This window comes from Zalophus californianus, chromosome 13 (genome assembly GCF_009762305.2).
Source record: "Zalophus californianus isolate mZalCal1 chromosome 13, mZalCal1.pri.v2, whole genome shotgun sequence".
NCBI lineage: Eukaryota > Metazoa > Chordata > Mammalia > Carnivora > Otariidae > Zalophus > Zalophus californianus.
The window spans coordinates 49,083,321-49,097,679 of record NC_045607.1 but is presented as its reverse complement, the minus strand read 5'-3'; the positions used below and the strand labels follow the sequence as shown (position 1 = coordinate 49,097,679).

Here is a 14,359-nt window from a genome sequence, read left to right as displayed (position 1 = left end):
TACTCAAGTTTCAGAATCCACAGGCTCCGATCACCCACCTAATGACATATCTGAGAGGAATAATGAGAAGCATAAAATGCCACCATCATAAAAAGAAAATAGTAACAATCAGGATTTAAAATGGACCGACTCATTTTTTTGATCGAAGTATAGCTGACATACAATATCGTCTTCGTTTCAGGTGTACAACATAGTGATTCGACAGCTATATATATTATGAAATGCTCGCCATGATAAGTGTAGTCACCATCTGTCACCATACAAAGTCATTACAAGCTTACTGACTAAATTCCCTATGCTATACTTTCATCCTTGTGACTTATTTATTTTATAACTAGAAGTTTGTACCTCTTAATCCCCTTCACATTTTTCACCAGTCCCCTACCGTCCTCCCCTCTGGCAACCACCAGTTTGTCCTCTGTATTTGCAAGTCTGTTTCCGTTGGTTTTATTTTGTTTTGTTTCTCTGTTTGACTTTTTTTCATTCCACATCTAAGTAAAATCATAGTATTTGTCTTTCTGTCTGACCTACTTCACTTAGCAGAATATCCACCCACTGGGTCCATCGGTGTTGTCATGAATGGGAAGATTTCATTCTTTCTTTATTGCTGAGTAATATCCCATTACATATATGTACCACATCTTCCTTACCCATTCATCTATCAATGGACACAGAGGGTGTTTCTTGGCTATTGTAAATAATGCTGCAATAAACGTAAGGGCGCATATATCTTTTCAAACTAGTGTTTTCATTTTCTTTGCGCAGATAACCAGGGATGGACCAGTTCATTTTTAAGGGCACAGCCACAGGTAAATAGCATCAACACTGTGTTCTTGATAACTATAAACAGAATAAAATAGGTTTAAAAAAAAAAAAACACCACTTCCTTAATAAATATATAATAAATCTCTAACTTTAAAATGAGTTGTATTACAGGGGCACCTGGGTTAAGTGTCCGGCTCCTGATTTCAGCTCAGGTCATGATCTCAGGGTCCTGATGGGCTCCATGCTCAGGAGGGAATCTGCTTGATGATTCTCTCCCTCCCTCTCTCTCTGCCCCTCCCCCTACTCATGCTTGCTTGCACTCTTTCTAAAATAAATAAATAAATCTTAAAAAAAAAGAAAAGTGAGTTGTATTACAAAAGGCCATTTCTTCATGAAGACACATTTCCCCATAAAATACTATTAAGTGGTGGTTTATTTCCAAACCTGGCCCAATACCTATTTAACCCATAACGTACTGACATAGTAGAGTACTGAATGAAATGTGGTAAAGGGACTTACAATGCTCCAAATGCATATTAGTATTTCAGCTGAAAGGATAGGATCTTGGCAAAATAGGACTCCAAAAAATGGACTTCACGAGTTCCACATAACCCAAAATGTTCACACAACTGTACATATGGGTGATTTTCTTATGAGAGGGTCCACAGCTTCTCCAAGTGGTTGTCTCTAACTCGACAAAAAGGGGTTTCAATAAAGGGAAAAAACTTCTGTGCTATACAAAACCAAACTCTTCCCTGCACAGCCCTCAAATAGAGCTTATGAGAGAAATGAGGCATTTTGCAAAGTTATGATCCACACATGTTTACACATATGATAAGAGCATCGAGGCAAAGCTATCAAAAACCTTCCAGGAAAACTAAGTGAAGGAAATTCTAGAGTAAAGAACATATTTCAACATTTTATGGGGTCAGAACTGCCCACAGAAGATGACACAGGAAGTTCATCTGAAGTGGAAAGAGAATGATGGTCCAAATGGCACCCACTGTAGACTTCCATAAGTCAGTAGCATTTGTCTGTACAGCTGACTTAGCTGCAAGCAAACATTCTGTACATTTGTGTCTGCACAAAACCCCACTTAAAAATCATTCCCCATCCTAGCCAAATCACACAGGCAAAACTTGGTTACCATGATCTTTAAAAAAAAAAAAAAAAAAATCCGGGGTGCCTGGGTGGCTCAGTCAGTTAAGCGTCTGCCTTTGGCTCAGGTCATGATCCCAGGGTCCTGGGATTGAGTCCAGCATTGGGCTCCCTGCTCAGCGGGGAGTCTGCTTCTCTCCCTCTCCCTCTGCACCTCCCCTGCTCATGTTTACTCTCTCGCTCTCTTTCTCTCTCAAATAAATAAAATCTTAAAAAAAAAAAAAAAATGAGGGGCGCCTGGGTGGCTCAGTCATTAAGCGTCTGCCTTCGGCTCAGGTCATGGTCCCAGGGTCCTGGGATCGAGCCCCACATTGGGCTCCCTGCTCGGTGGGAAGCCTGCTTCTCCCTCTCCCACTCCCCCTGCTTGTGTTCCCTCTCTTGCTGTGTCTCTCTCTGTCAAATAAATAAATAAAACATTAAAAAAAATGAAAGAAAACCCATCTTTTATCTACACACAATTCAAATAAACAAAAATGTGTATTTAAATAACCCAAGCCTGTCATATGAATTACTATACTTTTTCTATTAATTTTTCCCAAGAAAATCTGGACAACAACCTCTTTTTATATAATTTTAAACAGGACTTTCAACTTTACCGAAAAGTTTCTATAAACTGGTATGACAAAGTTCAGACATTGTTCTTTGCTTAACTGAGGAAAGTTTATTGTTTTTGGCTTTTTGTTAAAATAGATTTGAGCTGCACAGACTATCAAGCTATTCCAACCAACAGTGTAATTTCAGATTCATACCTACTTAAAAATTTCGTGTTTGCTTTCTTCTTCATCCCAAACCAGGAGTCCACAGCTAAGGCATTAAGGTCCTTCCTCTCTCTTACCTCTCTCAAAACATTAGTACACTTCTTAACACACTAGCAACTAGTTTTTGAACTGAAGGCTTTCCACAAGACAGTGCCCACTTACCCCTCCTGCCTTCAGCAACTTTCTTCTAAACTCCTCTGTGGGGTTGTTGAAAGTTAGCTTTTCACAGCGGAGGTGATTCACTGGTGGATGGCCTTCAAGATGCAGGAATAAGTCATAATCAAAGCGGACTTTCTTAGGTTCTTCCTAGAGATTAAGAAAAATTTTAAGAAAGAAAAGAGAGAGTTAAGCATATACAAATTGTGAAAGCAAAGTTTTATTCTTCAGAAGGAACAGAAAAGACCCAGGTAACAGCTATTGTGTCAAAGTACTGGAAAAAGAAAATTTCATGGGATTATCTACAAAGCAAAAGGCAAATACCTAATGAATCGGTCTCTTGTTTTCTGAGAGAATAAACTCATCATTTTTCCTTTTTCCTGTAATATCTCAAGTGGTGTAACACCACCAACACAACCACCCAACTAGAAACCTAAGATACCCCTGAAGCCACTTCGTCCCTTTCTGACGCCACCCCCTCCACCCATCAGCGACAACTGCCATTTTCTCTCCTAAATATTTCTCGAACAAACCCTCTAATCCATAACTCTTATTCACTGCCCAAACTATAATAAGCTCCTTTCTCTAGTAGGCCCTTCCTACTTCAGGACAGATTTATCTTCAATTCCTCCTTCATTTAGGCCTCACAATTATCCATATGAAACAAAAATCTAGCCATTTCACAGCTTGATTAAAACTTCAAAAGCTGGGGCGCCTGCGTGGCTCAGTTGGTTGGGCGACTGCCTTTGGCTCGGGTTGTGATCCTGGGGTCCTGGGATCGAGTCCTGCATCGGGCTCCCCCTGCATCTCCCTCTGCCTCTGCCTGCCACTCCCCCTGCTTGTGTGTGTGCATGCACACACTCTCTCTCTCTCTCTCTCTCTCTCTCTCTGTGTCAAATAAATAAATAAAATCTTTAAAAAAAAAAAAAAACTTCAAAAGCTGCCAACTGCCATTGGGATAAAAATCAAAGCTCACTTGAATGCCTCCTAAGGGCTTTCAGAACTTGGCTCTCGGCTCTTCATCCCGCCACCCTGTGTCCACCCATCTCCTGGTCCAGCAACACGTGCTGTTGGGTGTTCCCAGCATTTCCTATGTTCTAGGCTAACTCTGGGCTTCACCTTTGCTTTGTGTTACCACCCTCATTGCCCGCCTCCATTCCTCCACCTTTGTGTCAGCTGGGTAACTTCTACTCCTCCTTCTCCATTCAGGTTTCACTTTGGGGATGGATTCCTAGAACCCACTCCCAATTTCCCACTGCTTCTCCTCTGCTCTGAGGGCATCTCTCCCGTCCTTGCCACAGCTTAGGGTAACCATCCTATCCTGTCTCTTTATCCTGCTTAATCATAAGATTCTTGAAAGTAGGAGCAATGGTTGAATCATCCTTGCACCCCTGACAACTAGTTTAGCACCAGTGCATAGCAGAAATGCAATAAATATCTATGAAATGAACCAGAAGGATGAAATAGCATCAGATTCACGAGGCCACAACCATCAGAATTTCATGGTACGCAAGTTCTACTCTCGAGCCATTATTTTAGTTAGCTAAACACTTAAACCTCTCTACACACGGATTCTTAAGCATTCCAGGTGCAATGAAGACTAAGGATAATGACAATAACTAATATGAATGTTAACAGCGATCTCATTTAATTCTCATAGCTCGCCTCTAGGTCACCTGTGAGCCCTGTTTTGCAGGGATGGAAATTAAAGGACTGGAATTTGTTATATTACTTTATATAAAAATGTCTTTTCTGTTACAAATATTAACCATCCCTGTGAAGTGTTATCATTTTTTTCATTTATCCATTAGCTTTGCCATTTTGTTTATTTTTAATAGCTTTGAGAAATAATTCACAAGCCATAAAATCCACGCTTTAAAATATACAAGTCAGTGGTTTTCAGTATACTCACAGAAGTATGAAACCATCACCACCATCTAATTTTAGAACATTCTCATCATTCCAGAAATAAAACTCAAATACATTAGTAGTCATTTCCCATCCCCCCAGATCCTGCATCACCTTGTACCACTAATCTATTTCTGTTTTTCTAGAGTTGCCTGTTCTGTGGATGCGGCATTTCATACAAATATATGAACATACATAAAATGCATATACAATATGTAATCCTTTGTGACCGTCTTCTTTCATTTGGCATGATTTTCCAGGGTTCATACACGCTGTAATGTGTCAGTAGTTCCTTTTTTACAGCTGAATAATATTCCATTGTACGGGTATCCCAGTATTTGTTTATCCACTTATTGGATAGACATATGTATTTTTTCTTTTTAGCCACTGTGAATAGTGCTGGTATGAACATTTGTGTACAAGTTTTTATGTAGACATGTATTTTCATTTCACTGGGGTAAATACCTAAGGGTAGAATTTCTGGGTCCTGCCGTAACTCCATGTTTAACATTTTTACAAACTGCATTACTGTTTTCCACAGTGGCTGCACCATTTTAAAATCTCAATAGCAATGTATGAGGTATTTATGTTTTTTAATATATAACATTCAAATTCTACATAGTTAGATAAATCAATGTTTCTCTTAAAAGAAAATTTGTGGGGCATCTGGGTGGCTCAGATGGTTAAGCGTCTGACTCTCGATTTCGGCTCAGCTAATGATCTCAGGGCCGTGAGATGGAGCCCCACAACACGCTCTGCGCTGGGTGTGGAACTTGCTTGGGATTCTCTCTCTCCCTCTGCCCATCCCTCCCCAGTTCACTCTAAAAAAATTTTTTCTTTATTTAAAGATTTTATATATTTATTTGTGAGAGAGAGAGAAAGAGCGTGCGCACAAGCACGGGGAGCAGCAGGCAGAGGGAGAAGCAGGCTCCCCACTGAGCAGGGAGCCCGATGCAGGACTCGATCCCACATGACCTGAGCCAAAGGCAGACGCTTAACCAACTGAGCCACCCAGGCATCCCTAAAAAAATTTTTCTTTATTTAAAAAAAAACAATTTGTTATATTATTATTGTGATGAAACAAAGTGATTTGAACCTACTTCTTTTGACTCAAAAGTCTCAGCACCTGAAACTGTCAAAATGTAGGCATCTCCTGCTACAAATTTATGGTTTCCACCTCCTCACCCACACTTCCCCAAATCAGTCTCCACTCATTCGCTCACTAGCAAGGCCTGAAAACCTGCTCCTTCCCTCTCTCATCGGGATACCCTTTCTCCCCTGGTTTTCCTCACACTTAACTGGCATTCCTTCCTAGTCTTCTTCCCTGACCCTTAGGCGTCCTTTAACTTTAGGCAAAGTTCCCCAAGGAGCGGACACCCATTCACAGGGAGTCACTTCTACCTACAGGACAATGACTCCACTACCTATACCTCCAGCCCAGCTCCCACCTGATGGCCAGATATACGTGTTCCACAGTCTGCCTACATCTCCACTAAGTTGACCCACGGCAACAGCAAAGTCATGGATTATCTTAATCCGAGTTTATCTTCATCTGTCCTTTCTCCTATCCTCTATATCTTGGCAAGCAGAAATCCTAACTTCTTATCCAAGTTAAAATACAGAAAAACCATCCCCAGCTCTTTCCTCCTCCTTTGCTCATCACATTCAAATAGTCTCCCAGTTCTACTTAGAATCCCCACTTAGGAACTCTCAAATTCAGCCCCTTTATCCAGTTGCCATACCCCTGCCCTAGCTTAAACCTTCATCACTCCTCACCTGGGCATCTCCTCTATTTTGAACCCACCCCATTCTACCTCCCACAGTGACAAGACAGTGATCTTCCCACAGAAAAATCAGATTACATCTTTCCATTGATATAAATGCCTTTAATGACTCATCATTTTCCACAGGATAAAATCCCTCTTCCTTGGAATAACCATCTTCGTCTTTAATACCTTCCCTGCATTTCCCTTGTTCTCTCATGACACCCTGTGCTTCCATAATTGTGAAGCACTTGCAGTTCCCAACACTTCACATTATCTCATTCATTTTGCCTTTCACATGTACTGCTCCTCACGCCTACACTGTCTTCCCTCCCAACACACCTCTCCTCCCTTGCTTGCTTAATGCACTCATTATTCACAACACAGCTAAAGCATGAAATCCACTGGAAAGTCTTCCTAATATTTCGATTCCAATGTGTATCAGACAACCCTCTTATAGCATTCCTTTATTAATGTAATTATCACACTGAATTATGATCATTTTTTACTTACCTGCCTCTCCTCTAAATTGTAAAACAATCCACACACCTTAGAATTTAAATTAAAAACATAAGAAGGGCTGCTTTCTGCCTTATAATTGGGTCTGTAAATTTGTAAAGCCTTTGGGGAAGACAATTTGGCAGTATCTATCAACATGCTAACCCAGTAATTCTTAGAATCTCTTCCACAGAAATATTCAAATATGTGTGCAAAGATATAGATGATAAAATGTTCGTGGTAGCATTGTTTGTAATGGAAAAAAAAAACTGAAATGATCTTCGAGTGAGTATATCATTGAATACCACACAGATGTTTAAAAAATAGATTTGGAAATACTGCCAAGCGGATTAAAGGTAACTCACAGAAAATATTAAAGTATGATATATTATGCCCCTGCCAATCTCTACTCAACACAGATTTTATCTGGGCAAATGCATGGGGTAATCGGGAAAAGCTGTACCAAATAGTTAATAATGATTAAACGGAATCAAAAGACATACTCCTGCAGGGGCGCCTGGGTGGCTCAGTCAGTTAAGTGTCTGCCTTTGGCTCAGGTCATGATCTCAGGAGTCCTGGGATGGAGCCCTGTGTCTGGCTCTGTGCTCAGCGGGGAGTCTGCTTCCCCTCTCACTCTCCCTTTGTGCGCTCTCTCTCTCTCCCCCAGATGAATAAATAAGATCTTTAAAATAGATATATACATATATTCCTGCAAACGTTTTTAAAGATAAAAATATACTGATGAATATAAATCATTACCAGCAGAAAAAGAATGAATAATAATATCACTTCACAACACTTAAATACAAAAATAAAATATATATATCACTTTTCCATGAAACTAAGGGTAAGGACCACAGAGAGTGACTATCTTTCTATGAATCCTGAGTGCAATTTTCTTTTAAAGTTTTGTGTGTGTGTCTTGTTTGTTTGTTTTTTGAGTAAGGAAAAAGCCACTCACAAACCTTGCATTCTAGCCAACTGATCTCTTTCCTGGAGAGCAGACTTCAATATTATGTCAATCTATGCTCCTCAGGAAAGATTCTTCTCAAATTGCAAACAAGAAAGTATGCATTTATTCTATATATAAAGCTAATACATTTCCTCGTAGAGGTGGAAATCTGGTTTTGGCAATATCAAATTGTCCCTCTCATTCTGCCTCAGTCCTTGACATTTACTCAGGTACCTTCTCTGAGGACAGAATGAAAGAGAGAAGCAGGGGATCCTTTAAACCTAAAATGCTACAGTCAATTATGTTTTCGTGTGCCTACTGGTTTAAAGTTTCTGCAACACTCCTAATTCTCATAGACAAGCTTGTTTTGTTGAACACAAATGCAAAATAAGATAGAATGAACATACACAAACTCAAAAGCAGCACTGACAGACACTCCACCTCCCGCTCTGGGTAATGACTCTGACCTCTCAAATAAATGAGCAAAATTGAGACAGGCTTATTAGAAGCAGGAAAAGCAAAAGATAGAGATGGGCCCGAGGACAGGATGATATCATCCTTAATATGCAGTAGGACTCTCCCAAGATCACATGGAAGTCTTTTTGCAGCTTTCTTTCATCTCTAAAAACTCTGAACAATACTTTTCATAAACCATTACTGTAATGGATGTTTGTTCTTCAAGACAGAGTTGAATCAACTCCGGGAATGAATAAAATGATAAAAACTCAAAAGAAATAAAATGTACATTCTGGGGGAAGAGCCCAGGCTCCTAAATTTTTACCCACAAATCATTTCAGTAGAAAGAGAAAAGAGAAATATATCCGGCTCAGAGAATACAGCAAAACTTTGGTTTGTTAAAAAAAAAAAAAAAAAAATTCCAAGGTAAATGAAAAGAGATGACAAAGCAATAATTTCTAACTAAAAAATTAATAACATACAGAAAAGAACTTTAAATACGACACCCATGTATCTTCCGCTGAGATTAAAAAGATGTTAACACACCTTTGCTTCAAAGGATACAATTTTTTTTTTAAGATTTTATTTATTTATTTGAGAGAGAAAGCACAAGCAAAGGTAGGGGCAGAGGGAGAGGGAGAAGCAGACTCCCTGCTGAGGATCCAATGGGGGGCTCCATCCCAGGACCCTGGGATCATGACCTGAGCCGAAGGCAGACACTTAACTAACTGAGCCACCCAGGCGCCCCCAAAGGATACAATTTTATAAATATAAGCTGCTCTATGGCTCCTCCCCAGGAACCAATGCTTAGTTCCCATGCTGTCATTTCAATTCACACTCTTGTGCTACGTATGTGTATTTCTAGAACATTATTTATTCTCAGCTTCAGTGGCTTATAAAAACATACATAAATGGTATCATAACCATATACTTCCGTAACTTTTAAGTTGTCAGTCTTGTTTTTGAGACTTATCCATGTTGCTACATTAACTGCTGTATAGCATTCCGTGTATTCCTAACCCACCATTTAGTGATCCACATCTCTACATAGGACCAATCAGGTGTATCCCACTTTTTCATATTACAAACACTGAAATATAGATGTCTCATTGTGTACCTATAAAAATAGCAATTATTAAATATAAAATCTTAAAGACAATCTAAAACTAGAAAATTGAAGTAAGCTGATATGGACGCTATACAGAAAATCTATTTCATGGTGTTCAACTCAAGGGTCTATTTCATAATGGCCCCAAAGGAATTACTGCTTTCCATCTCATGTGCCTCTTTCTTCCCTCATTTTTTTTTAAAGATTTTATTTATTTATAGTCAGAGAGAGAGAGAGAGCACAAGCAGGGGCAGCGGCAGGCAGAGGGAGAAGCAGGCTCCCCGCTGAGCAGGGAGCCCAATGCGGGGCTGGATCCCAGGACCCTGGGATCATGACCTGAGCCGAAGGCTTAACTGACTGAGCCACCCAGGCATCCCCTTCCTTCATTTTTTTAATAAACTACAATTCCTCACAAAATGAGTCAAGAAGATGAGTCATAAGAATGACTACCCAAAGTGCCGAGAAGACTGAAGCTGTGTGTGTGTGTGTGTGTGTGTGTGTGTGCACATGTGTGTGGTGTGCAGAGAGATTCCAGTTATTTCTGTAAGCAAGGGAATTGAATAATTCAGAAAATAAATTTTTCTATTGAACAGACAGCCTGTAAAAATGACCAGAAAAGGTAAAAACAAAGGAGAGAAGATACTTCACTACAGCATTTTTTCCAAACTGAAGCCAGTACAATGTTAAATTGACTTAAGGAGATAGGAACAGAATGGTACAGCCATTATGATCCTCCCACAAGAGATCATAACTGTCTAGCCCCTCATTTCTTTGGAACAACACCTTTTCTGGCTTGAAAGCCTAGACTCTTCCTACGGGCAGCCCAATGCCTAGATGAAATAAAACACTGGATGAGTGACAAGAGGGAAGAAAAGCACCACATGATCTTTATTAATTAAACTTCTAGAATTATTGAGGGGCACCTGGGTGGCTCAGTAAGTTAAGTGTCTGCCTTCGGCTCAAGTCATGACACCAGGACCCTGGGATCGAGCTCTGCGTCAGGCTCCCTGTTCAGCAGGGAGCCTACTTCTCCCTCTCTCTCCCTCTGCCTGCAGCTGCCCGTGCTTGTGCTCTTTCCCCCCCTCTCTGTCAAATAAATAAAATCTTTAAAAAAAAAATAAAATTTCTAGAATATTGAAAACAGGGATGGGTAGAGATATAGGCTCTCGCTCCTTCCCATAAACACAACCACTTTAATTGAAAATCAGTATTTTTTAAAAATGGGCAAAAGATTTAAAGGGTCGGGTGCCTGGGTGGCTCAGTCATTAAGCGTCTGCCTTCAGCTCAGGTCGTGATCCCAAGGTCCTGGGATCGAGCCCACATCGGGCTCCCTGCTCCGCAGGAAACCTGCTTCTCCCTCTCCCACTCCCCCTGCTTGTGTTCCCTCTCTCACTGTGTCTCTCTCTGTCAAATAAATAAATAAAATCTTAAAAAAAAAAAAATTTAAAGGGTCATTTCTCCAAAGAAAACAAATGGACAATAAGCATATGAAAAGATGTTCAAAATCATGTCATCAGGCAAATACGTATCAAAGCCATTTCACATGCACCATGATAACTACAATTTTAAAAAAGGAAAATGACAAGTGTTTTCCAGGATGTGGAGAAACTGGATCCTTCCCACCACTGCTGATGGGAATGTGTAATAGTATAGTCATTTTGGAAAACAGTTGACAGTTCTTCAAAAAGTTAAACATAGAGTTACCTTATGATCCAACCACTCCACTTAGGTATATACCCAGGAGATTTGAAAACATGTCCACACAAAAACTTGTATATGAATATTCACAACAGCATGATTTACAGTAGGCAAAGGTGGAAAAAAGTCAAATTTCCAGCAAATATGAATTAATAAACAGAATGTGGTATATTTATACAACAGGGTTTTATTCAGTTATTAAAAAAAATACTAAGGATATCAATGCATCCTATAATGTGGGTAAACCTTAAAGACATACTAAGTGAAAGAAGCCAGGCACAAATGGTCACACATTTATATGAAATCACCAGAATAGGATAGTACATTGAGAAAGGAAGTAGATTAATCATTGCCAGGGGCTGGAGGAGGGAAGAATGAGTGACTGCCCTAGGTACAGGGTTTCACTATGGGGTGGTGAAAATCCTAAGAAAGTCATAGAATTAGATAGTGGTGATGTCTGCACAATATACTAAAACCTGAAGAGTTGCACACTTTTAAAAAAATGAATTTTATGATATGCAAATTATATCTCAATTTTTCACATAAAAAAAGCTAAAAGCTGGTTTTAGGGAAATCCAAATTGAAATGAGAAAAAACAAATCAATACATCAGTGTGAAGTCATATCACATGAGCAGACATAACGCATCTCAACAAATTCTGATTTGATAAAAAATGTGAACATTTCGGTAGTATTACTGAGAAAGGTAATCATTAGCATTTACCAAGTGCTTACTTATACATGAAGCATTATTCTAAATATTCTACACAAACATACTGCATCTAAACTTCCCCTAGCCCCCTTATGAGGTAGATACTCTTACCCTATCCCCATTCTATAAATAAGAAAAGTGAACCCCACAGAGGTTGAGCAATTTGTAATATTATATAGTCTGTGTGTTTTGCTACATATATACTTTTAAATCCAGTAAAATCTATATGTCAAGCTGATATAATTGTATATGTATGCCATGTGTGTGTGGCAGCTATAGATAAATGAGAGATTATTCTTTGCAAGTGTCTAAAATCCTAAAAATATGAAAATGAGAAAAGGAACATTTCACCGAAAAAGCCTAATTTCTCTTTTCTATTTTACAAACATATATTAATCTTCTTTTTCAAATGGTAATCATTCTTCTCTTAAAAAGGAAAGTTTAATGAATTTCATATAATCTGGCTTCACATAATTGAAATTATCTTTAGCCACTTCCTCTAGAATTAAGGGTAACAATAGCCAAAATTCCTAGAAGACAAATTTAACTGTTATTTTCAAATCATCTAGTGACAGAAGTGTTTATGAATCAAAATTATTTTGAACATCATTTGTTTAATGGAGGATCTTCCACTGAAAGATTAATGGGTAAAGATTACATACCTTGTTTTTAAAATAAACCTCAATTGGCAAAATGAAACCAGCATACCCAGATTCTTCTACTTTGTAAGGTGGATCTTTGCACACTGCAACATTAAAAAGAGAAAATACGTGAGAGAAGAATAAAAGACAAAAAGACATTCTTTCTTTTGGGGAAAAAAAAAACCCACTCTACTATCTAGATCATGCTCAGTCTTCACAGCCCTTTGCTAAATCCCCATCTGCATCTCTGATCTATCCTTTACTCCCCCGAATCTACAATAATTTTCCTAGGTAAAGCAAATCTGTAAGCTATTTGTTAAAATCTTGATGGGGACATCTCATCGCAGTCAACCATGATTAGTAATAACTCGACTTCAGTTGTTGTCACCCTGCCCTAAAGCTTTAGGGAAATTGAGGATAGCTCCTACGATCCAAAGCTTGAAAGTTTCCTAACAAAAGTACTGTCTATGTCAGGTCTTTGATGTAAATTCCCCCATCCTTAAACCCCTCACTTTTTGGATTTCTATGCCAAAAAGTGGCAGGATATCCTCCTTCCTTAGAAAATCCCAAATCCAGAGTCTCCCAATGTTACTGGTGCCCATAGTGTCACTATTCCCAGTTCCGCCCCCCCACCAAAAAAACTTAGGCGAGACTATTTAGGCAAGTTCTTGGGAAATGAGAGACACCCCCAAGAAGCTAAATATGATTTCATACCACTAGAATATCAATTAAATCAAAATCAGTCACAAGCCAACTGAAATTATTCTAGCTAAGACTGCATTTGATAGTATCACAAAGAAGTAAAAATGTGGATGCTGAACATCAAGGCAACACAGTCCTCTCTATGTGGCAGCTCAAATCCTCTGCAGCAGGGCTCCAGTCTACCTTTGCAGCCTTCCTCTTTTGTCACCCATCAATCCTCCTATGCTACATTCAAGTGCACCAACTCCCCCCAAATATGCCCAGCATGTCCCAACTGTGCCCTGTCCTCCTGCCATTCCTTCCATCACACTTTGATACTACTGTTAGTATCCTCTCCAGTTCAAATTCAAATTTCGTCACAAATTTTGTGGCCTTTCCAGACCACAAAGTACTATCATCTCTTCCTCTTTTACCCTCCCAAAGCATTCACTGTCTGAATTACAGGTTTGACACTCAACAGAGTTCCCCATTACCATATATTCAGGAATCTCATCTGTAATTTCCTTCCAGTCTTCAAGGACAGAAATGTTCTGCCTCAGGAAGATAATGAGTGTCAAGTGTCAAGGGCTTAGGCACACGTGGGTGCCAATCCAGGTTCCACCTCAGCCTAACCAGGCTACATCTGGTTACTGAAAGTTACTCTAATTCTCTGAACATTGGGTTTTCTTCCATTGTAAGGATTAAACAGGATGATGTATATGTAAGACACAGCACAGATCCTGGCACACATAAGTTCTTAAAAAGTGACTGAAGTGCGGCAGGAAATCTAATCCATGAAATATCCAAATGTCATATAAACTTTTCAGATGAAAATAGAAAGAAGACAGCAAGTAGAGCCCTGGATTTTGATTATAAGACTCAGGTCCATGGCCCCTGGGCTAAGAATTCTCCAGACAGCTTCCATTTTCTTTAGCTTTAAAAAAGAGAACACCATCGGGGGTGCCTGGGTGGCTCAGTCGGTTAAGCGTCTGCCTCTTGGTTTCAGCTCAGGTCATGATCTCAGGGTTGTAAGATAGAGCCCCATGTCTGACTCCGCGCTGGGCGTGGAGGCTGCTTAAGATTCTCTCTCTCACTCTTGAGAGAGA

At 39.5% G+C, this 14,359-nt stretch overlaps 1 protein-coding gene across 4 annotated transcripts in view; it reads right to left on the bottom strand.

Annotated features, from left to right (window-relative positions):
* MLLT3 (MLLT3 super elongation complex subunit) overlaps positions 1 to 14,359 on the bottom strand; it is a 286,189-nt gene that overhangs the window by 117,483 nt on the left and 154,347 nt on the right. For all 4 annotated transcript variants that reach the window (XM_027616701.2, XM_027616703.1, XM_027616704.1 and 1 more), the window contains exons 3-4: positions 12,594 to 12,676; positions 2,844 to 2,987 (exon numbers count right to left, since the gene is read on the bottom strand). In XM_027616701.2, coding sequence (XP_027472502.1) covers positions 2,844 to 2,987; positions 12,594 to 12,676 — 227 coding nt within the window. The remainder of the gene's footprint in view (positions 1 to 2,843; positions 2,988 to 12,593; positions 12,677 to 14,359) is intronic.